This window comes from Anas acuta, chromosome 1 (assembly GCF_963932015.1).
Source record: "Anas acuta chromosome 1, bAnaAcu1.1, whole genome shotgun sequence".
NCBI classification, from domain to species: Eukaryota; Metazoa; Chordata; class Aves; order Anseriformes; family Anatidae; genus Anas; species Anas acuta.
This window is the reverse complement of record NC_088979.1, coordinates 15,075,877-15,101,993: the sequence shown is the minus strand read 5'-3', so window position 1 is coordinate 15,101,993 and position 26,117 is coordinate 15,075,877. Positions and strand designations below refer to the sequence as shown.

The window sequence follows — 26,117 nt, the reverse complement described above, 5'->3', positions numbered from 1 at the left end:
CATGGCAGGGGGATGGGAACTGGATGATCTTTAAGGTCCAACCCAAACCATTCTATGATTCTATGATCCTTCAACATCAAGGAAGATTTGTTTTAAATTTTGTGTAACAACTGTTTGGCAAGCTATTTAGCGATGCCTTCATTTTATTCAGTAAATAATCTTGAATGCAAGCTTATACTGAGCATCTGAGTGTTTTGTGGGTTTTTCTTGTTTTTGTTTGTTTGTTTGTTTGTTTTTAACTTAATGGCAGGTTCATGAGAGTATAATTAATTTGATTAGTATTAAACTGTTATTAAATCATGCTGAAAGGCACTGCAGAAGCAGTTTTAGGACTGCATTTATTACCAGGATATTCTCCAACAGCAAGAATAAAAAAGTGTATTTTCAAATGACGCTAACATAAATGAAAGTGTCAAGAGATTCTGCATTAGTCCCAAACAGCTAAATAGAAAGGGAAAGTTAACTTGTGTAACTTTGAACACATTGATGTATTGATTTGCACCCGATTATAAGTACCTACTTAATTTGAAGTAAAAATCAATGAAAAATTAATTACAGAGTCTTCATCCTGGATAGATTAATAAACCATTATGAAAGAGAGGCAACTTCAATGATTCTGTTGCTATGGATAGACTAAAAATAATAAACTCCCCATCTCAACAGTTGCAGATTGTCTGAATAAGTGGCAGTTACATTTAACTGGTCTTTGTGAAATGTATGGCACTAACGGGAAAAACAGCCCTTCAAGTTTCCAGAAATATTTTTGGAAACGCTAAAGCATTTAAGATCTCATTGCTGTATTAATATATAATAATGATTTTCTATTCCAAAATATCTAAAAGGTTCAAACCATATTTCCCATTTTGCTCAGTTTGTGTGAGATAGCTCTGAAAACTGAGCAGGAAGGGTTGCTATTCACAGAATCACAAAATATCTTAGCTTCAAGAAACCTCTGGACATTATCTAGTTCAACTTCAAAGCACAGTCAGCTACAGCAGGCTGCCCAAAACCGTGTCCAGTCAGATTTTGAGTATCTCCAAGGATGGAGACTCCACAGCTTCTTTGAGAAGCTTGTTCCAGTGTTTGATCATCCTCACAGTACAAAAGTTTTGTCTTGTGTTTAAATGGCATTTCCCCTATTTCAATTTGTTCCTATTGCCTCTTGCTGTCAGTGGGCATCACTCAGAAGAGTCTGACTCTATCTTCTTTGCTCCCTCCCAATAGCAAATACACAATCTGATAAAATCTCCCTAAACCTTCTCATCCCCAAGGCTGAATAATCCAGGCTCTCATCTGCTCCTCCTATCACAGAGATCCTTAATCACCTTCATGGTCCCAGGAAACCCGTGGAAATGGTTTCCTGGGTTATTTGCTCAAACACCTTCACAGGGATCAAAGTAAGACTAACTGGCCTATCATTCTCCAGATTCTCCTTTTTGTCCATTCCTTCACAAGAGTAAAATTTCCTTTCTTTCAGTCTTCAGAAACTTGCAATAGTCACCCTGATCTTTCAAAGAAAACCAAGAGTGGTTTCACAGTGGAGGCAGCCAGCTCCCTCGGCACTCATGAGTGCATCTCATCAGGGTCTGCGGACTTGTTTATATGCAGTTGGTCTCAACATTCCCTAACCCGATCCTCCTCTACAAAGGGTAAGTCCTCCTTGCCCTGTACTTTCCCATCACTTTTGGGCACCTGGGATCGCTGAAGGCTGATCTTACTAGTAAACAGAGGCAAAGAAGACACTCAGTACTTCAGCCTTCTCCTTGTTCTTTGTGGCCAGGCCCTCATTCCCACTCAAGCAGTGGGCTGATACTTTCCCTAATCTTCATTTTATTGCTGATATACCCATAAAACCTTTCTTGTTGGTCTTGTGGTGGGTTGACAGCACCATTACTGCTGCTAAGGTTATGGGCTGGAAAGTTAACTCCATGGCAGCCATACCTAGTACAGCTTTTTATATCCCTCAACAGATTCAGCTCAGGATACGCTTTGGCTTCCCTAGCCTCATCCTTGCATGCTCAAGACAGCACCTCTGTGTCAGCATTTCCTCCCATGCCAGCTGTCCCTGCTTCCACCTCTTCTACACTTTTATTAATGCTTGAGTTTTCCCAGGATCTCCTTGCTCACCCATGGAGGCCTCCTGCTGCCATTGGTTTTCTGCTTGTTGAGATTGACCACTGAGCTTGGAGGAGGTTGGACTTGATGATCTTTATGGGTCCCTTCCAACTCAGGATATTCTATGATTCTATGAAATGAACCTTGAAAAGCAGTCAGCTCTGCAGGACTACTCTCCAGAACAGTGTCCCATGGGATTCCTCCAAGTAGTCCACTAAACTGTCCAAGGTCTACTTTCCTGAAGCAGGGTTGTAATCCTGAGGGTGCTACTGCCCGTGGGGAACCCATGCTGGAACTGTTTGCTCCTGGGGGACGGATGGACCTCATGGTACGGAGCTGTGTGGGAACAGTTCTTGAAGAGCTGCAGCCTGTGGGCAGCCCCTGCAGGCTCAGTTTGGGAAGGACAGCATCCCGTGGGAGGGACCCCACAGGGAGCAGGGGCAGAGAGGGACCGTGAAGGAGTGGCAGGCACAAAGCGTCAGGGACTGACCACAGCCCTATTCCTCTTTCCCCCGTGCTGCTCAGAGGGAGGAGGTGGAAGAGGGTGGATGGGGGGAAGATATTTTTAGTTTACTTTTAGTTCTCGCTGCTCTAGTCTGTTAGCAGTAAGCAATAAATTACATTAATCTCACTTACATTGAGCCTGTTTTGTCCATGACAGCACTTGCTGAGTGATTTCCCTGTCCTTATCTCAACCCATGAGGGTTTTTTTTCAGTCATATTTTCTTCCCTTGGACTGCTCAGGAGGGGGAACGAGAAAGCAGCATGTTGGAGCTTAGCCAGCCATCAGCGTAAAACCACTGCATTAGCCAGTATCAGGTATAATGTGTGTTTTATGATTGATTTCTCAAATTTACTGACTGCATAAATTCTATCATTCTGTCACAGGCATTCTTTCAATTTGTCTTTCTTATATATTCTATGTCAATTTTTATAGGATGAAGCATTGATGTTCAGTTTAGAAAAATATGCAGTCAATTGCTGTTCATGGTACCACCTAAACTTGGACAGTGTGTCACCACATACAGAAGTGATCACTACATTATATTAAGAGTGGACGGACAAACATATGTCCACACTTGAAGACTATGATAAATTATTTCAGCAGAAATTCTATAGGTCAAACCTTTGTGAAGTGGATATTTTTGTTATGCTTCAGAATCATCAGCACTTAAGTGCTGAATAACTATTTTCAAGGCATTTGTAAGAAAAACTTTTTTGAATTAATCCTTGTTTTATATTCTCTGCACTGGAATAAAAATGTTTAAAACATAGTTAATCTTTGTCTACATATTAATTCTAACAAGCTTCTGTAGCTCTTTTGCCCTTTGGAATAAAAAGTAGCTGATTTTAAAAACGGCTTTGAATTTATAAATACATTAGCTAGAATCAATTCAGATCTATACTGGACACTTCCTGAGTTTCAGACAGTTTGAAACAGACAGTTAATCATTATTCACAACTACTGCTGGTAATAATTACATTTGACAGGTAGAAGACTAACATTTGCTTTTTGTAAATGGAATAGAAGGTCTTTTCAGCATCTATCCCATCTGCTTCTACTTTAATATTATCTGTATCCAAGAGATAAAAGAAAAATGATAATAGTCTGCAGCTACACATAAATGATATGCTTCCAGAATTGAGAAAACAAAAAAAATAAATTTACAGGTTTCAGGAATAAAAAGTTATTTCTGATTTTACTTCATTGTAATTGGGAGATCATTTTAGCTCATATTCTGTACCTATTCATGCATAAATAAAATAATGTGTGGATGTTAACTTGAGTAGCAATTCAACGATTTTATTTTGATTTCTAGGACTTTATTTAAAAATTCTGAAAACAAAGGTGATGCCTTCTTCGAGCAATGAATAAAGAATTAGAATGTAAATCTGTATGGAATATATGTAGAATTTTTATACATGTCCAGCCTTTTCAAAGCTTAAAGCAAACAGCCTATGAAAGCAACTTTTGATGAAGGGCATATTTATTTATATTTTTGAAACTTAGTCAGAAGTTCTCTCCAAAAATGCTACATCAGGTCAGGGGCCATCCTATTCTAAATGAGATCTACAAATGATATATATATATATAAAAAAAAAAAAAAGAGAGAGAGAGAGAATCTGCTAACAGCATAAAAACGTTATAAAAAGAAAAAAGTTCCAGATGATACAGGAGTCTTTTTTTTTTTTTCCCAAAAAATATTATGAGCAATAAAAATGTAGGTCAAATACAGATTCCTTTCTAGATGCATATGGTGCATCTATTTAAAATGACACAGAAGGACAGATAAGCACTACAGGCTTGATTCAGGCAGTCATCTAGTGACATCTGGGATGTTTCACTCTGCCTCTAGATGCTACTCCAGCAGATCACAGGTCTCCTACAGTTTCTGTGTTATACCTGCCAGGCCATAAATATTTGATGGTTTCTGAAATAGTACTGGAAGCCTCATTTTTAGGTAACTAAACTGAGCCCTTATTACAGCACAGATCACAGAGAACATTTTGCATTTCTTAAAAGTTCTCAGGTGCAGTGTAACAAGAACAGAACATCAGTAAACCCAAATGTCAGAGAGAAACTATCTGCTCAGTTCTCTGAACTAGACAAGCTATATGGTAAAGTTAAGTTTTCACATGGGAAAACTTAAGAATGGCAGGATGGTCAGTGATAAGAGATCTTACAGACTGTGTAAATCAGTAAGGTTGAAGCTAATCCTTAGTGAACAGAATGGTTCTCTAGCTAAACCAAAGGTTTCCTGCATCCATAGAAGCACACTAAGCACAAGATTTAATCAATATTTATTTTTTTGTTTGTTTTTTCTGAACTCAAAGAGAATATAGTAAGATTGCAAACAATTGTAACATTTTGTACCCTGTAGTCCTGCACAAATAAACTTGCTGTTGCTAGGAACAGGCCACAGTAACTAGGCTTTATGTTAATAACTGTGTGAGGCCCCAGTACTGGCCTTCTAGTCTTGGTAATCAACCCGTTAAGAGAGCTTGCTGTTTGATGTGGAATTCAGTACCAGGTCTCCTGATATGATGTGAAGTTGAAGCATGGGATAACAGTAAAGGCTATGAAAGTATTGTGCACAGGTTAAGAAGAGTGGTCTGAGACGTATGAACAACTAGCTGATGGTTACCTACTAGTCACTGGGGAACGGCAATGTTAAGATCTGACAAGACTTTTGCTTTAAGACAAGAAGATGCAGTTAAGCAAGAAAGATAAACATCTAAGTCATAAAGTAAGGTACCACCTATAGCTCACCACAGCACTGTGCAGTCCGTAGTCCAGGAACAAGGGTAAAAAGGCTAAGAGCCCTCCTGAGAGTGAAAACTCTTACAAAAGGAGATCGCAGATTTGAGACCAATGGGCAAAACGTGGTTCAGGACCAGCTTTCCTTGTCAAGGAACATTAAGGCTCGATTACCCCCATGTCTGTGACTAAGATCATCAAGGACCATAGCAATCAGCACCAAATATGTGGCTTCAGCTTCCTGGTACTGTATGGTCACAGCTAATTTATGACACAAGTTATAAAGTACAAGTGCTAATGTAGTGCTAATGACTAGCAACACCATGGAACTAATCGTTAGCTATGGGTGCTGTTAATGTATATTTATGTTGTACAGTTTAAAACTAGTCTCATTTATCAATCTTCCAAACACTATAATCAAAAATCTCTAATTTTCTGATTGTTTGTGTATACATATATGAAACTGTTTCATCAGAGCTCTTGTACGGAAGGATTGTAGACTTAAATGTGTAGTTACTAAAGTATAACGGAAAGTGTCACATTGAAATATATTCCTTTTCTTTATAGGATGACAGACCTGGTTAACAACAGCCCATTTCAGGGGCGGCAGATTCATCACAAAGTTATTTAGTAACAAGAGATTATTTTAACAAAAAGTTGATTTATCATACACTTAGCGTGTAATAAAGAAGAATGTAGTGAGCAATTACAAAATGTAATTGTGAATTTTAATGTGTAACTTTTTTGTGTCACTTTTTTTATGCAGTTAAAAGGAAGGTTTTTTCTCATTCTAATGTTTTGTGTAAAAGATATGTTTTTAGGTCATGATGTTTCTGGTCACAATGAATCATCAATCTAAGGGTAATGTACATATTTCAATATCATAGAAGAAATAATTCAATATTTAAAATCATTAAACATTGCTTTGTGAATATCAGAGAAATGAAAAGACTAAGCTAAAGGCTAATATATTACTGTTCTTTTTGTAAACAGATACAAGATGCTAGTCATATCTTGTGCGTGTGGTTTCACTTCCATATGAAGGAGAAAGTGTAGGCTATTACCCCACAAGTAGACTTCATATTTAATTACATACATGTAACATTATACTTCCCATCTCAAATGCATTTCATTGACCTTTTAACTCCCTATGTTTCAATATTCAAGATAATTTCTTAAAGATTACTTTTAATGTAGTTGCTGGGGGAAAAAAATAGTTGTCTTTTCAAATAAACTACTTTCCTACCTGATTAAGTTTCTTCCATAGATTGAGAACAGGAGAAAGTTCAGCTGACCATATTTCTCTGTCAAACTTGCAGCCAGCACTTACTGACCTGCTCAGGATCCGAAGCTGTGAAATGACCTGAGTGATGGGAATACAAAAGCAAAGCTTGAAGAAGGATAAACAAAAATATACAAGAATGCAAACAGCAAATACTCTTAATTTATCTATGGACCACACTTTTCTGCATGCTTAATTACTAATCATGATCTATTTGAAACACAAGCAATACCCATATTCAGATACTTACTAGAGCCTCACTCATAGTAAGTCCATACTTTTCTTATCACTTTAATTGTCTCTGCTCAACTATAATTTAAAAACTAATGAGGTGTATAATTCATTAAAAATCTTATTTTCCACAAAATCTACATAAAAATATTTTTTTAAAAAAGTCAATAAAACAACAGAGTGTGTTACTAAATACACAGTACTTATCAGGCATCAAAACACCAAGAGAATTCTCCCATGGATCTCCTTTTTACTTAGCTACTCATGCTAGCTCAAATTACTTAAATGTATATTTATTCACTTAAAGAAAGAAAGAAACCAATTAAAAGAATAACTGCAAAACTCTCATGAAGAAGAGGAGTGCCCAGCTCATCAGATTCAACTGCCTTTTCTTCTTAGCAACCCTGATAACTCCACACAAACTGGTCATATACATACATATATATATATATATTTATACAGAAATAATACTTCAGTAAAAAATTCTATGATAATGTCCATTAAGCATCTTAGCTATTTTAGGTAAAATTTTAGTTAATTTTCACAGAACATTATTTACAATAAATTTTAGAGAAAGATTTATTAATTTGATTCTCTTTTGCTTAACTTATAAAACTTGATAACAAAAAATTCATTAGTCTTTCAGAACTGTTAGCCAGAATCAGGCACTTGACGTCAAGTTGTTTCTGCTAAGTTTGGACTTATTTTCTATTATTGAAAGATATGCAAATGTTTGCTTTTCTTTTTCTGATAAATTGTTTTCATTTTCTTTAGCTGAAGCAAACAGCTTTTGTTTATCAGCCTTGATAGGGACTATGAAGCACTACAAGATGACAGTACACTGAACTGTTATTCTAACTTTTATAACATTTACTATAATTGATTCTTATGTTAAATGTTTTACAAGACATAAACCAAAAGATATATATATATATATAAACTATAAATATATACAAATCTACCTGTAAAATATACAAACCAATTTTTACAATAAGTTTGAAACAAACAAAAAAAAAGCTTTTAATTAAGCTATAAAAGTCTAAACTTTTTCCATTCCTTCTCATTTCTTCTCTCAAGTGTAACAGGTATGATGGTAGCATAACTTACTTACTTACTTGAAATTTTTAAAAAATAATGGGCTGTGCTGCAACTTTTTATACAGGTGGCTCTTTCAGCCTGAATACTTTCTGAAAAATGTACCTTAGAACAGTCATTCATCTTCAAGAGGTAAATGAAAATGTTTTATGGGTGTCAAACAACTCAGGTTGACCTTCTCATTGAAATGCTCCAACAGTCCAAACTTTTGGTAAGGGACTAAATATGATGGACATTGTTTAGTGTGCCATTTTTTTGCACCCATGAAACCAAAGCCTGTGAGAAGGTTTCCTCAGTGCTTTCAAATCAGTCTCTTTCTGAATGTTATACAAATGAAAAGACAAATTGAGTTTTTACAGTGTCATAGAATAAATCAGTCTGGAAAGGACCTCAAAAGGTCTGTCCTCTTGAAGCAGGGTGAGCTCTAGGATCGGACCAGGATGCTCACTGCTATATCCAGTCTGATCTTGAAAAATCCCCAGTACAGAGACTGCACAATCTCTCCCGAAGAGAGATTGTTCCACACTGCTTTACTGTTCTAATGATGAAAAAGTTTCCCCTAATATCTAAACTGGATCTTTCTCTTTTCAATTTAGGTCCTGTACAAACAAGAGGGTCAAATACTCACATTGGTACAAACAATGTATTAAGATTGGGAATGACCTGACAAAAACTAGGAGTTAAATCTATTTCTGTATTAGTATTACAAGGTATATCACAAAAGCCTTCCAGGTTACATGGTATGTTTGCAGCTCCTGCACAGGAACTGTTTCCATCTCAAGGCAAAACAAGTAAGTTTTGTCTTTTGTGTGGGAGTCATATGAAAGACAAAAATGGGTCTACGATGTGGCAGGACAGAAATGAGTACCTAGCATGAGACCTTGACTCAGTTGCAAAAGGGAATGTGATTAGGAATCCGTACTTACAGATAAGAAATAATTTTTGTGCTGTGAGAGGTCACTATGTATAGACATTTAAATTGAACTTAGAGCAGACAAGTGCAAATTCAAATTTATCCTAGCTACTTTTAGGAACTTACTAAAAGCATCTAAATTGCAAAGATTACCACCTTTGTCTCCCTACATAACGAACAGACAGATATTAAGTGGGCTAAACTGTCCTTCAAAAGTCCTTCCTAGTGTGTACATAGGAAGACTAAGTTCCTTACCTAAGTATCTCAGACAGATGGGTCTATGTTGTAGAAATTAGAATGGTTTTTATTTCCTGGAAACCTAACTTCAAACCTCAAGCAGAACTCAGCTCCTCTAGCTGTATTATAATAATAAGTGAGGCAGTTAGCTCAGCTTGCTTTACAATCAACTTCAGATTAATCATACTTTAAATACAAGATTAATCATACTTTAAAAATGATACTTCTATGACCACAAAGTGACAAGACCCAGATATAGACATCTAGGTCTGTTGAATCATATCCTTTGTACTCTATTTTGGAAAGTTACCAAGCAGTTACAGATGTACTTACAATACTAAGCAATGTGAAAATCTAATCATATTTGTATAAAACAGGGTACTCAAAATCCCAGTACTTTTACAATACCTTTCAATGCTTACCTTTGTTATCTCAACATATTCTTTTAATATATTTTACATTAAAAGCTCTTGTATGTTGTTCTAGTGCAGTCCAAATACAATCTAAATGTTTTGAATAAATGAATAAGGGGGGTGGGGGAGAAATCCACCATAAAGAGGAGAGCAATACCATGACTGAAAATATCATAGAATCATAGAATCATAGAATATCCTGAGTTGGAAGGGACCCTTAAGGATCATCAAGTCCAACTCTTGACACCGCACAGGTCTACCCAAGTTCAGACCATGTGACTAAGTGCACAGTCCAATCTCTTCTTAAATTCAGACAGGCTCGGTGCAGTGACCACTTCCCTGGGGAGCCTGTTCCAGTGTGCAACCACTCTCTCTGTGAAGAACCCCTTCCTGATGTCCAGCCTAAACTTCCCCTGCCTCAGCTTAACTCCATTCCCGCGGGTCCTGTCGCTGGTGTTAATGGAGAAAAGGTCTCCTGCCTCTCGACACCCCCTTACGAGGAAGTTGTAGACTGCGATGAGGTCTCCCCTCAGCCTCCTCTTCTCCAGGCTGAACAGGCCCAGTGCCCTCAGCCGTTCCTCGTACGTCTTCCCCTCCAGGCCTTTCACCATCTTCGTAGCCCTCCTCTGGACACTCTCCAACAGTTTCATGTCCTTTTTATACTGTGGTGCCCAGAACTGCACACAGTACTCGAGGTGAGGCCGCACCAGCGCAGAGTAGAGCAGGACAATCACCTCCCTCGACCTACTAGCAATGCCGTGCTTGATGCACCCCAGGACACGGTTGGCCCTCCTGGCTGCCAGGGCACACTGCCGGCTCATATTCAACTTGTTGTCTACCACGACCCCCAGATCCCTCTCTTCTAGGCTGCTCTCCAGCGTCTCGTCGCCCAGTCTGTACGTGCAGCCAGGGTTTCCCCGTCCCAGGTGCAGGACCCGGCACTTGCTCTTATTGAACTTCATGCGGTTGGCGATTGCCCAGCTCTCCAACCTATCCAGATCCCTCTGCAAGGCCTTTCCACCCTCATTCGAGTCCACAACTCCTCCAAGTTTGGTGTCATCAGCAAACTTGCTCAAAATGCCTTCTATTCCTACATCCAGATCGTTTATAAAAATATTGAAAAGTACCGGCCCTAAAATGGAGCCTTGAGGGACCCCACTGGTGACCGCCCGCCAGCCTGACGCAGCCCCATTCACCATAACCCTTTGGGCCCTGCCCGTTAGCCAATTGCTCACCCATCGTATGATGTTTTTATTTAGCTGTATGCTGGACATTTTGTCCAGTAGGATCCTATGGGAAACCGTGTCAAAAGCCTTGCTGAAGTCCAAAAAAATCACATCAGCTGGTTTCCCTTGGTCTACCATACGGGTGATCTTATCATAAAAGGAAATCAGGTTAGTTAGGCAGGACCTACCCTTCACAAACCCATGCTGGCTGGGACCAAGGACTGCTTTGTCCCCCAGGTGCGCCTCAATACGTTCGAGAACCATCTTCTCCATGATTTTACCAGGCACTGACGTGAGACTGACAGGCCTGTAATTGCTAGGGTCTTCTTTCTGACCCTTCTTGAAAATCGGCACAACATTTGCCAGCTTCCAGTCTACCGGGACCTCTCCAGACTCCCAGGATCGTTGAAAAATAATTGAGAGAGGTTCCGCGATGACGTCCGCCAGCTCCTTCAGCACCCGGGGATGAATCCCATCCGGACCCATGGACTTGTAGGGATCCAGGTGGAGTAGCAGATCCCGCACACGTTCAGGGTCGGTTGGGAGTTTGTCATCCCCACCGTCCCGGTCCTCCAGCTCGGGGCACCCTGGGTCCCGAAGCCCATCATCGGCATTGAAGACAGAGGCAAAGAAGGCGTTAAGCGTCTCTGCTTTGCCTATGTCATCGTCTGTGAGAAGACCTTCCCTGTCAAGGAGCGGCCCTATGTATTCTTTAGTTCTCCTTTTTCCATTCACATATCTAAAAAAACCCTTTTTATTTTCTCTCACAGACACAGCCAGCTTCAACTCTAGGTGTGCTTTAGCCACACGAATTTTCTTCCTACAGACACGAGCAGCATCCCTGTATTCTTTCCATGTCACCTGGCCCTCCTTCCAGTAGCGAAACACTCTCTGTTTCCGCCTAATCTCCATAAGAATGTTCCTGGTCAGCCACGCTGGCCTCCTGCCCCGCCTGCCTGACTTGCGATATTTAGGAATTGCCTGATCTTGTGCTTCTAGGAGGCATCGCTTAAAGAGTGACCAGCACTGGTGGACATCAAGGCCTTCAAGAGCAGCTTCCCAGGGGACCTTGCTGACTAGTTCCCCGAGCAGCCTGAAGTCCGCCTTCCCCATATCTAGGGATGAGGTTTTGGTGGCACTTTTCCTTCTGTCACCGTAAATTTTGAACTCAACCACTTCATGGTCGCTATGACCGAGGCGGCCACCAATCACCACATCTCCCACCAGACCCTCTCTGTTTTCTAGCAACAGGTCTAGGAGGGCACCTTTCCTAGTTGGCTCCGTTAGCACCTGCACCAAGAAGTTATCATCTAGGTGCTTCATGAACCTCCTGGACTTGCTCGTGTCAGCCGTGTGGCACTCCCAGTTAACGTCTGGCAAGTTGAAGTCCCCCATAAGGACAAGGGGAGTTAATCTCGAGGCCTCTCTTAGTTCTGTAAAGAATAAGTTATCGGCGCTATCGTCCTGGCCAGGCGGTCTGTAATAGACTCCCACAACGACATCCCCTTTATTCGTTCTTCCCTTGATCCTTACCCAGAGGCTCTCAACTTTGCCATCGCCGACCTGAAGTTCCACACAGTCCAGCCCCTGCTTCACATACATCGCCACCCCACCACCTCGCCTACCCTGCCTGTCCCTCCTGAAGAGCCTGTAACCATCTATCGCAACACCCCAGTCACAGGACTCATCCCACCAGGTTTCGCTTATGCCGATGATGTCGCAGTTGCGGGACTGGGCCAGGACTTCTAGCTCATCCATTTTATTCCTCATACTGCGTGCGTTTGTGTAGAAGCATTTCAGGTGCGTCTCCTTACACTCAGCACCTTGTGGATCGAACCGAAGGACCTCACTGGCACACAGCCCCTCTGATTCTAGCGTACCATCCCTTAGGTCTTCACCGGCGCGCCTGGTTTTAGCCCCTTCCCCCTTCGACTCTAGTTTAAAGCCCTATCTATCAGCCCTGCCAACTCCTGACCCAAGATCCTTACCCCTCTCCGAGAGAGGCCCATCCCATCCTGTGCCATCAGGCCCGGTGTAGCATAGACCTTCCCGTGATCAAAGAACCCAAAGTTGTGCCAGTCACACCAGTCACGAAGCCAGGAGTTTATGCGAACAGCGCACCTTTCAGCTTCCATCCCCCCTATCGGAAGGACAGAGGCAAACACAACCTGTGCGCCTGAACCTCTAAGTAGTCGCCCCAAATCCCTAAAGTCTCTTTTGATCGCCTTCGGGCTTCTCTTTGCTACTTCATCGCTACCAGCCTGAAAGACCAATAGCGGGTAGTAGTCAGTGGGCCGTACCAGGCGCTTGACCTTCTTGGCAATGTCCCTGACCCTGGCCCCAGGGAGGCAGCAGACCTCCCTACGGGTAGGGTCAGGCCGACAAATAGGGCCCTCTGTTCCCCTAAGGACAGAGTCACCCACAACAATCACCCTTCTTTCGTTCTTGGTGGAGGCAGTCCTGATGCGTGGAGTTGACCTCCTCACCCTAGGAATCCTCCTGGGAACACTTTCTACCTCTTCCTCAGTTGCTGTTGATCTCTCATTCTCCAGGGCCTCAAACCTGTTTTGTAAGGGCACCTGGGAAGGTGGGGCTGGAAGGGGAGGGCATCGCCTGCGATGTCGAGCAGGGACCTGTTTCCATTCCTCCTCAACTCCCAGATCCCCTCCCTCTGCCCGACGGCGATGATGAGGGATGATATGAGAGGGATGGAAATAAATATAATCAAAAAATAAAAGCAATCACAAATAATTGTCTGCTTAAAGAGAGGTGAGAAGATTACTCAGAAAAATCAATCTTCGCAGAAACTGCCTGTTTTACGTAAGGTAAACTAATCATAAAACTATTTATATTTAAAAATTCAATAGAGTAATTTATTTGTGAACAGAGCATCTAATAACTATGGGCAGTACACAGAAACTATTACCTAATACTTTTGGCCTTCTTAGTGGAAAATTCATGCACTGTATGCTTTCTTGCATTGTCAGCATGGGAAAATGTAAATTGCATATATTAGTAAAGGTGGGGTAGTAAGATTAAAATGTCAATATTTATTGACCCGGTTATTAAAACTAATTGACCAACTCAGTTTTTACATCTATTTCACCCTTTATGGGTTTCTCTGGATATAGGCTGTTCTAATATTGACCGCTGTATTATAGTAAAAGAAAACACATTTAGAGAAATTAAGAGAGAATGAACAGAATGGAAAACAATAAAGATAATGAATGATCCCCATGTACCTTCAAATGAAATGACAAGAAAGTCATGTCAGACTTGAAAACAAATAATAAAAATGTGATTGAAAAATAAAAATGAGGTGATGTCAAGATTTTAACATTTCCTTCTTTTAATCTTGATAAAAACAGAATTCCAGGAAAACAGAATTCCAGCAACACAAAATCTGTTTCGGTTCTTTACTCATGCACAACATGAAGAAAGTCTTGGCTTCAGTAATTCACAGCTACTGCAAAAACTGCTACCACAAATTCAATAAATAATAAAAACCAGGCTTATATCTAAGTCTTGTATTTTTTCATAAGCAATTCACTCAAAAAATTATACTACAAAGTCAAATTTTACATGTGGTTTTATAATTTGAAAAAGACAAATGAGTTAAAACCTAAAACATATTAGAGTGGAATCACAGAATGGCTCAGGTCGGAAGGGACCTTGAAGATCATCTAGTTCCAAACCCCCTGCCATGGGCAGGGAGTGTGAAATTCCATGTCAATAAATTAGAAAAATAAAAAAATTCTAGGACACATCACTTCTGAACTTAATACGTTAACAGCTCTAAGAATACAAAGCAGAAAGGATTTGCCAGTCAGATAGCTACTTGTTCTGTTTTTTTGTTTTTTTTTATTTTTCTCCAAGACTACAGAACAGATAAAAACAGTTTTATTCTTGAACAAAAAGCTAACAAACTCTCCATAAATATATAGAAAATATCAAAATAGATACTCTACTGCCATCTACCAGCTTTAAAAGGATGTAGTCTTAGCAATGAAACCACTTATACCTTTAATTTCTCTGAATAAAACCTGATCAAACCTGAGTAAGACTTGTTCAATGAGATATTTAGATTTTTATAAGACTTTACAGCTTAAATTAAAATAGGAAGTTATAACAGTCACCTTGATAAATACTGGCAAAGTAATAACTCAGGGCAATGTGACTATTTTTTCATTGATCATAGTGTATCAAGGCAGGAATAGACTCCAGTTTGATACAGCTTCTGACAAAACTATATGCTTCGATATTGTTCCTTGTAATCTGACTGGTGTTTGAAGTTGTAGAGGCCTCCAGGATACGTTGTTACCTGGAAAATATACATAACTAAAAGGAAGGCTAGAAGAGGTGGATGACCTCAGCTCATTACGTACCCTGAAAAAAAATAAGAAATCCGGAAAGCTGCAGCCTGTTCTTAGAAAAGAACAAACTTTTCATATACAGGGTACAAATATATTCTCATATACACAGTGCCAATGCTGTGGAATTAATAAGGTTAACTGAAGTACTGCATTGTTAAACTACAATGACAAAGGGCTGTGTTTTCCACTGGAGCACAGCATTGTGGGTTCCATTCCATTATTTGGCACAGCACATCTTTTATGCAGCACCATTGATATATATAAAATACTTCCCATATTTTAAGAATTCTAGTTAAGTACTCAAATTGCTCAATTACAGGGTAATAATAAATAGAGTTTGGAATTACTCATCAATTTCTGCTAGAGCCTATTAGTCATATATTTGTGATGTGGGATGCATTTAATAAATGTCAATAATTATATGCTCTACACAGTTGATACAAAAATTATATAACACAAAATTATTTTAAGAAAACAGCTTTATGTTCATCCTGACATCAATAGCAGTAACATAATAAGTTCAGAATAATTTCAATTACATGCTTTGCAGTAATTACACTCATATTACTCTATGTACCATGATTAGAATTATGGGGGTGTAGTAGATAAAAAGTTAAGTACTAATGCTCTCAAACCCTTTAAAGATCCAGAGTTTGAAAAGGAAAATGTAGTCTGCTGATGAACAGACAAGAAGCTACAGCTATCGTTATATTACAATTGCATCTTGAAAAATAACCACAACCCACAGCCCCAGTATTCTATATATAGTAAAAACACTGCAGTTGTATGTATAACTTAGTACTAGGTGGATGTATTCATCTTAACCTCGAGCATGACCTAGCAGTCTCAGAGTTCCAGGTGGCCTTGTCCACCCTCCACTAACCATGTTGTTTCTGCTGCTGTCATTCGTAAGGTAAAAACCAGCACTGAATCTGTGCTACCATCATGAAACTGACTGCAATTTAGGAAGATACCAAGAAGTTAGAATGTAAGCCACAAGGTTTATAAAGAATCGTGGGATGAGGTATAGGATCAGTCAGTGACTTGCTAAAAATGAGAGCAGGGCAGAAAAAAAAAAAAAAAAAGAAAAGAACTAAAGGATAAAATGTTGTTTTCCTGAAGTCAGGGAGATTATTGCAACTACATTTAATGAGACAAGATACACTTCATGTTTCCTGACCCTGGTTCATACTTGCTTATCTTACTAGATTGCTTTTGCACTGTTTTCCATTATTAGTTTACCATTCATTTTAACTCCACAAGTGTTCTCTATAAAATAAAAAATAGCTATAACAAAAGGTTATAGAGTTTTTCAACAAAACTTCTAATTTTCAAGCACAGGCTGAATAGCAACAGTAATTATTTTAAATGAGTATTATATTTTGCAGTTATCTAAGTTGCTATTTGGTTTGGGTTTACAGGACAAGATTTTGGCAAGGAGCTGCAGGGGTGGCCTCTGTGAGCACAGCCCAGCAGCTGCCCCAGGTCAGATCAGAGCCAGCTCCAGACATCTCCAAACAGACCCGCTGCTGGCCAGAACTGAGCCATGAGCGACGCTGTTTGGGCCTCTGGGAGAGCAGATTGAAGGAAGGGGAAATCTGCTGTGCTACAGCAGCTGGGAGAGAGGGGTGAGAGCTGAGAGAGCAGCAGCCCTGCAGCCCCCAAGGGGAGTGCAGCAGGAGGGCAGGAGGTGCTCCAGGCACAAGGCAGCACAAGTTCCCCTGCGGCCCGTGGAGAGGCCCCTGGTGGAGCAGGCTGTCCCCCTGCAGCCCATGGGTCCCACATGGAGCAGATCTCCACGCTGCAGCCCGTTGAGAGGAGCCCACGCAGGAGCAGGGGATCTGGGGGGAGCTGCCGCCCACCCGTGGGGGACCCGTGCTGGAGCAGTTTGCTCCTGGGGATGGACCCCGTGGGACGGAGCCGTGTGGGAGCAGTTCCTGAAGAGCTGCAGCCTGTGGGCAGCCCCTGCAGGCTCAGTTTGGGAAGGACGGCATCCATGGGAGGGACCCCACGGGGAGCAGGGGCAGAGAGGGACTGCGAGGGAGCAGCAGAGACGAAGCGCCACGGACTGACCGCAGCCCCCATTCCCTGTTCCCCTGCACTGCTCAGGGGGAGAAGGCAACGGTCAGTGGATGGGGGGGGAGGGTGGTTTTAGTTTGTTTTCAGTTTTCACTGGTCTAGTCTGATAGCAGTGTGTAATAAATTACATTAATCTCCCTTCCAGTGAGTCTGTGTTGTCCGTGACAGTATTTGGTGAGTGATCAGTCTCTTCTCCCAAGCACCAAGTGATAAGACAAGGGGAAATCAACTCAATTTGCACCAGGGGAGGTTTAGGTTGGATACTGGGAGAAATTTTACTGAAAGGGTTGTGTGGTATCGGAATAGGCTGCCCAGGGAAGTAAGTGGTTGTGTCACCATCCCTGGACTTGTCAGTACTAGGTTAAAGGTTGGACTAGATGATCTTAGAGGTCTTTTCGAACCTGAATGATTCTATCAATCCGTGAAGATCTCCCTGTCCTTATCTCAGTCTACAACTTTTTTTAGTCATATTTTTGCCCTTGTCCTTTCAAGAAGATGGAATGAAAGAGTGGTGCTGAGCTACCTACCACTGGTAAACCACCAGACTACTCCTCTAGGCTTCTAACAGATCTTGTTAAATTGTTTCTTTTTAAGCAATCTCTTCTACAATGCATTCAGTGTGAGGTCTCTATGATTGTGTAATTTCTCTGGAGTACACAGGCAAGACACTTTTTTGCCAGAATTCGTGAATCTGACTTTGTTCAGATACCATAATTTACTTAAGTCATTCTGATATAATATGTGAATGCTATTTTGGTATGTTGAGTTTCTTCTAGAACAAGCTCTTAAATTTTCAAGTGATTCAGCTGCCACTCCTGCTAAGTATGAAATGTCATGGTATGAATATATGAAAATAAGTGTGAAATACAGAGATAGGTCATTTCTACACACTTTTAAATACTCCCTATAACAATGTGCGTTCTACTACAGTACATATCTAAATTGATATTTATGGCAGTGATCTGCAAGATGAGATTTTTACTGAGAAATAAAACACAAGCTTTATATTATGTCAAAGAATCGCATCAACAATTCTTTTATGGGAATCATATCTTAAAAGCCTGAATAAAATTCACAGGAGACCTGCAATTGTATTCAATTTTAACTTGAATTAAGAGTTACCTTTCAGTCAGAGAAGCCTTTTTAATACCATCATTTGTAAATGTGTATCCTTACATTTCAAAGTGAAAAAGCTGCTTATTGTACTCTATTCATTATGACATCATTAAAGGAAATTTCTAAAGCCCTAGTTAACAGACAACTTTGCAAATACGGACATGAATTATTTACTTTTTTATACATATTAACAATGGGCATAAGGTAAACTGCAGAGTTAAGATTTTGGACTTTAAGAAAGCTGACACCAGTCTATTCAAGAAATTGCTATCAAGATCACCTGGGAAGTAAACATAAGGGAGAAGTAAAATCAGAGACAGCCTAGTGGACAACACATGACTTTCAGCTGATTAAAAAGGAGGAAAATGCAGGTTTTTCTGAGCAAGACTCAGAGCAAACCATCTCAATGTGCAGAAAGACCTGGATTTTCAGAAGTCTTAATGGATTCTTGGGAGCTTCTCACTGGAATAAATACTAAAAAGGTAACAGACAAGAACCAAAATCAAAGACAGACAAAGCAGGAAGATAGAAGTACTACTAGAGCACTTTAGGATGAAATAAGAAAAAACAAAGCCTGTCTGTGGCTAGCAAGTAACTTTAATGGTAAGGTGTGTTTCAACACATATGCAAAAATTCAAAGAAAACATTGGGCTTTTCATGAATGGAAGAGACCATAAGTGAGGGAGGGTCTGAAGGTATTCAATGGCCTCCTTGCATGGAAAGAAATGGATAGCAAATACTGGAAGAGAAACAATACTTAGGAATCATGAATGTATTCAAATCGATGAAATCTAGATGAGATTTGTCTATGGCTGCTGACCAAAGTGATGGAAAGGCTGCTCTGTACTGCACATGAAAAGTCATGACAATCAGGGAAAATCCTTACTCATGGTAAGATGGGTAACATGCCCAACTCAAGAAATTGGAAGGAGAATTCATGGAACAACAGCTTATTTCACCTTATCTCTGTCCCTTGAGAGATCAAGGAGAACATGCATGTGGAATCCACTTCCAAACACCAGAGGGAAAAAGAAGAGAATAAGGAACAGTCAAACATGGATTAACCAAGAGCATAGGATGTTTGATCAACTGAAATGCCTCTTGTGATGAAGTGACTGACTATGTGAATGAGAAGAGTGAGGGATAACACTAATAAAGCTGCTGACATCCTCTCCTACCATGTTTCTATTTGGAAGCTGAGGAAGCACAGGCTTGAAGCATGATTTCAAAGAATGGACTGGGTTTAAAGCTGGCTGGAATGCTGGAAGGAATCAAGGGTTGGCATCTGGCTTGCAGTTAGTGAGAAGGAAATGTGCAGGCTGATACTTGAGCCCACATTGTTCAATTTCTCCATGAACAACCTGGACGATGGCATACAGTAAATATTCGACAAATCAGTGGATTACACTAAATTAGCAGGAGTGCACAATACAATAAATTGAGAGCTTTAAAATCAGGTGGTGCCAATCTTTTGATGATATCCTTCATAAAATGGAAGGCTGAGGATATTATCCATTTCTACTTATACAGGCAACATCTGAAAACCATTGTTCACTTTGGGGATCCCTCATTCAAAAGGTATGTTAAAAATCTGGAAATAGTTTGTAGCAGAACTATCAAAATAGTCAGGATCCTACTACATGTGAACCTGGAGAAGCTGAAGGGCCTGTTTATTCTAGCAAAGAGGATTCTCATTTATAACATGATAGTTGCCTAAAACTATTTGCAGGGAAACTGCAAAGCCTGTGGAGAAAATCTCTTCTTACTAGTTTCAGACTACATAAAAAAAGACAATGGCTATAAGCTGTGGCTTGGGAGGTTCAAACAGGACATGAAGAAGTGTTCACAATCTGTGAAGTGTAGCACTGGCACAGACTGCCCAGAAAGGCCGTGGAAGCTCCTTCCTCAGAGGTCCTCCGAGATGTGCCTAGACAAAGCTATGGTCAGTGTTGGCAACAGGTCCACTAAGGGAAGGAGATTGGACTACATAAACTCCAGAGGTCCCTTCTAAACAAATTTCTCTGATTACATGATCTAAAAAACTTTCTATCCCAGACTCCAACCTTTCATGCCATTTTATATCGGTATGCATGGCTTTCCCTGTTTCTCATGCATCAATTTCAAATTAAAGTGTCATTTACATTTTTTTGAAATAAAGTTTTGGAAAAAATGTGTCAATCTTAAACTTCACTCTAGAAAAGTTCCTGACAGTGGACAGGTATCATCAGGTCAGTCTCAAAGGCCTATTCTCTTTCGACAATGTGAATGATGGCCTTGCCTAAGGATGCCACAATTAGTTGAGTGAACCAGTCACTTGCTTTGGTAGTTTGTCCTGGTCTTGGCTGGGATAGAATTAATTTTCCTCCTAGTTGCTGGTATAGTGCTGTATGGTGCTGGATTTAGGACAAAAATAATGCTTACAACACACCAATGTTTTAGTTGCTGCAGAGCAATGCTCACACAGGGGACTTTTCTGTTTCTTGTGTTGCCTTACCAGCGAGATATCTGGGGGTGCACAAGAAGCTAGATGGGGACAGAACCAAGACAGCTGACCCAAACTGGCCATAGGGATATTCATATCAGGAGTGGATGCAGCATCCCACGAGTCACAATACCTGTTTGCACAGCTGGGATGTTTCCACAAGGCTTGTTAACCTAATAATTAACTAGGTTTGTCAGGCAGCAACAACCAAAGTCCAAAGAGAATGCCAGAAGAAAGCACTCAGAGAATAACGTGATGGGAGAGACATTCCTTTAGATATGTCAAATGTAAATTTGTCTCTTTTGTTAACAATAGAAAAAAGCACATTAAAATTACAGGAATTGTTCAACTCAACCCTTTTTAATGGTGTCTTCATGAATACCAAATGGATTCATGAAGACATTCTGAGGTTATTTAGATGGGACATTAAGGCAGAGTCAATAATTACCAAAGGAGCTGAGATAAGTATCTCTGATTAAAAGAAAAAGGAGTATCTCAAGGAACCATCCTTCTGCAAACACCTTCAGATAATAAAGATAATGGAGTGGCTAACTGGGAGCAGTGAGAGTGATTCGCATCACTCTCTCTGAAACAAAATAGGTAAGACAAATCTAAAGCTGGGCTTGAGAGAAATGCATCTGGGGAAATTAAATTATCTTATATTCTCTACCTTACCACAGAAAATGCTAGTCAGATTTGGACGCTATGTAAGACTACAATATTTTTCTGAAACTGGTTGTTGAAGCAAGCTATTGCAAAGCTATTGCAAAATCATTGGCTAGGTTCAAAGCCCGTAAAATGAAGAAGTACAAAAATAGCAGGTGAAAGACTTCCAGCAATGTCAGTTTAAATAAATCAGAACCCAATTATTTGAAGTTTTAAGTATTCACAGCTCAACATTTTTAATTGGTATATAAAGTGTCAAATAATTTTATAGTATTTCATTGCAAAGTTGGCAAGAAACTACAGTCTCTGGACTCTTCAACAATTTGAAGCTCAAAAGATTGTTTAATTTTATAAAGACCTTAAGCACTTTGAAGAACTTTAAGAAGTCAATTATGCATATACAGCCCTCCCAACTCTGCTCACTAAAGTTCGTAAAAATTGAACTGCAAAGCCACTGACTTGTCCTCCATTTGCTGTTTCTGAGATGGCGAACACAGAAGATTCAAGATGCTGTACTAGTGTATATGGAGAGACTGTAATTATTCTTTCTCCTTGTATGATATGTGTAAGAAAAGTGTACTCACTTGTCCATGAAAATATGTTCTTCAACCTCACTGAGATCTGTCTCATGAGATATGATGGATACGAAATTTTGGTGAATAAAAAAACAAACATGAGCCAGAAGGCTGCAGCTGCAGCCCAGAAAGCCAACCATGTCTTGGGCTACATCAAAGGAAGCATGGCCAGCAGGTCGAGGGAGGGGATTCTCCCCCTCTACTCCACTACCGTGAGACATCACCTAGAGTACTGCATCCAGCTCTGGGGCCTCCAACATATGAACAGCAGCATGGTCCTGTCGGCGAGAGTCCAGAGGAGGGCCACTAGGACAATCAGAGGGCTGGAGCACCTCCTCCTATGAAGAAAGGCTGAGAGATTTGAAGTTATTTAACCTAAAGAAGGCTCTGAGGAGACCTTATAGCAGTCTTCCAGTACTTAAAGGGAGGGACTCTATCAGGGTTTGTAGTGACAGTGTAGGAAGAAATTCTTCACTACAAGGGTGTTGAGGCACTGGCACAGGTTGCCCAGAGAAGCTGTGGATGCCCTATCCCTGGAAGTGTTCAAGGCCAGGTTGGATGGGGCTTTGAGCAACCTGGTCTGTCTGGTGGGAGGTGTCCCTGCCCATGACAGGGGGCTGGAACTAGATCATCTGTAAGGTCCCTTCACATCCAAAGCTTTCCATGGTTCTATGATAAAGCCTAACTTATTTCTGTGAAGCATAATGAATCTACACATGTAAAAGAATCACCATTCATCAACTCCTGATACAGAGATATTATTATTATATACAGTATTCTATGAAAAAATTAATAGTAAGTAAACTAAATGCTAGCTGTGTTGATTATTATTGGCTGTCATATCTGAGGAGTCTTGGATAACCTGCTGGCTACTGGACGTGCCTTTTTGACAAAGTGATTTACTATATTATTAAAGAGTATTTTGATTAACCGCTCAGCTGACCATATATAGCTACTGTGTAGGCTATATTCATTTGCAGGCATAGCCATTTGACAGGATTTGATGGACTCATGAAACAGAAGACTTTCTCCTAAGAGTGCCTGTAACGAGTAAAGTCTGCTGTCCAAAGAAGGGAAGGAGACAGAACAATGTCTCTGCATTTTCATTTCATCTGCCCATGGTGTTTAGTGGTGATAATTCACACTTGTTTGCTAAGTCCTGCACTGAACAAGGTAGCTCTTAATTGCTTTTCCAAGGTGTAAAAATACGCACAGAGGCCTGTACATTTCAGTATGGAGAAATTCTATTTATCTCATACAATAAATGGTGTTTTGTTGAATGCACTTCATTATTATTCTATTAAAATTACAATAAAGAATTAAATAGGTTCATAAGGATTCATAAAAATGAGAAATATAGTCCCAAAATAAGAGACTACAATGGAGTCAAGAGGCAGCTCTGTAAGAAGGTGACTAAAGAAAGATCCAAATTATGGGACCTTATACTAAGCAGACCTTTACATAGTTTAATAGACTGCTGTAATCATTAGTTATAGGTTAGACATTATAGGTTAGACTGGGAGATTAAACCATCTGAATACAGGCCAATACACAGGCAAAAATACAGTGTTCATCAGATCACAAGAAAGGAGCATGACAGTAACCTAGTGGTAACTACTCCTGGTGAGCGTGAGGGAACTAGAGTTGCAGCTGTGCCTGAAGTCTCTGCCTGAAACAAAACAGGATGAGCTATGATGACTGTTGTAGCTGCATTGTCAGTTGAGCTGTTTTCTATTTTGCCTGCACTGTTCTGCAGGAAAAACATCGCAAGAGACAGGAGATTACTCGCAGTCATATCCAACCTATGGGATGCTGTGTCTTGTAACAGTACGTGAGGCAGAACCAAAGAGACACAGTGAACTCTAGAAATACAGCCACTAAAAATTAACTTGGCTCTATCTACAGAAAGCAATTAAGCACAAAATCTAGAAAAACATTTTAAGTCATGCTGCTGAAAAGATCATATATATACTTAAGTCAAATATTTTCTAAAAAGAAAATGGCTCTTACCAGGATGCTTGCAGTATTAATATGCTCTGAATTGAGCAGAACAGAACATTTTAAGACATAACTTCTAACAATTAAATGAGTAATGAGCAATATTAAAATAATATAGCTAGTGTTATTCTGGTCTTAAGTTAGAATTGAAGTTTCTTGTTGGAAAAACAAAAAAAAACAAAAGCTATAAATATATTCAATAATTGTGTTAATAATTGTGTTTTATATTGCTGAAAAAAGTCCATTTCTTTTTAATGCTATGGTTTAGGCTTACCCAAACACTAGCAGTGCAGTAGGAGATCTCTGCATAACTGCAAAATGCTGCACTGTGCTGCAGCAAATTTCTACTACAGCAGAAAAATGTGATGCTGTAGCAACATAAGTTATCATTCATATGCACGAAACATAAATAATATTCATAGAAAGTCTATGGCAAATGTACATGTCTATTATCTAAGCTCTCTGTCCTGTGTAGTGAAAAAAATGATAAAAAGAAATTAGATTTCTTATCAAAGAATTGCATTAGTACAACTTCACAGTTAGTAACATATATCAGTGTTAAGTATTTTAATATTTATTTTGAAATATTTTGAAACAATAAAAGACTGCTAAATGCAATTGACTTAAAAACAGTGTACATCTGAATAGTCTCTGAGGTTTGAAGTAAACACTTAGATGAGGAAGTCACAATTGCTGTCAGTTGGTTTAGACAAATGACTTCAAAGTATGTCTGTTTAAATAAAACTGCCTTCTATAATCTCCAGCTCAGTAGGATAGACAGTACAACTCCGTGCATCTCCACATAAGGAAGAAGATGTTAGTAAAAATATAGACTGAGATAGGATAATGTCTTGTACATGAGAACCTATATGGGATAGTAGATATAAATTATAAGAGAATACACCACATATTTAGCATGGATTTGGTGAAGCACAGGACACAGAAGGTATTAAATTCAGTCTTTCTGGTGTTAGTAACAGGGTGATTGTTTGGGCTGGTGCCAATTTATTTCTCACTTCTGTAATTCATTCAGCTTTTCTCTGCTCTGGCTTGCTGACCAAAAAGAAACCAACCATCAACCAACCAGGTTTTAGAAGGCAATCATCCAATTTTACATTGTGTGCCATGGAATCATCTGTGGACCTAGGACTACCAAACTACCAGAAATGGAATGGCGGTACAATGATAGTTTTATAGAAACTCAGTTTATAAAAAATATCTCCCAGTTTTGTTACTTAAATTGCATAAGGCTTAAAGAAATACAACAAACTATTATTGGAAGGATGAGAAAATCTCTCATTTTATCTACATCAACAATCTCATATTTTCAAGATTACAATCCAGAATTTATAAATTATAATCCATGCTTCAACAGAACAGTTCAGTAGAGTACAAATTTGGATGTAAGGGAGAAGTTTGCCTTCTATTTCCCTTCACACAGTAACTCTGAATGTATTCTGATTTTGTGGAGGTTTACTAAGGATTTATTTTCAAATACCAGCATGTTTAACAACTGAGAAGTTTAACAAGTTATATAAGCATAGCTGCAACATATAAAAAAATCAACAGTTTATAGCGTATCTGACAGTATTCGAAGTTGATGTCTATGTAAATGATTTTAAGAAGCTTTTAAAACAAAATCTATTCACTGTTAAATATAAAAGAAGAAATATTTAGAACATTTAGTCAGTTTTTCAATTTGACAGCATTTTTGCTACCACATTGTCTTCTGTAGTGAAGATTACCAACCACTTCATTTTCAATACACTGCATTAGAATCTAGGAGAGCAGCTACATCAAGAAACTTTCTTGATGTTCTAAGTAAATATTTAATATTTGTCCACTTTGTAGTGATGCAGCAAAAAAATAGATACTGTAACTGGTTTTGTGTATAAAAGAGCCTTTCAACTCACTCTTGTCAAGGGCTTGTCAATAGCAGTAGTTCTTGGATTCAGTATGTTTAGAAATAAGGTGTAAAAAAAATTGTTCTTAATTTAATAAGCAGATAAGCAGTTGAATAACCAGTACATTTTCTCACTTTTTTTTTTTTTTTTTTT

General features: G+C 39.4%; 1 protein-coding gene across 4 annotated transcripts in view; it reads right to left on the bottom strand.

Moving 5' to 3' along the window:
- DYNC2H1 (dynein cytoplasmic 2 heavy chain 1) overlaps window positions 1-26,117 on the bottom strand; it is a 170,378-nt gene that overhangs the window by 41,931 nt on the left and 102,330 nt on the right. For all 4 annotated transcript variants that reach the window (XM_068670205.1, XM_068670216.1, XM_068670225.1 and 1 more), the window contains exon 83: window positions 6,621-6,737. In XM_068670205.1, coding sequence (XP_068526306.1) covers window positions 6,621-6,737 — 117 coding nt within the window. The remainder of the gene's footprint in view (window positions 1-6,620; window positions 6,738-26,117) is intronic.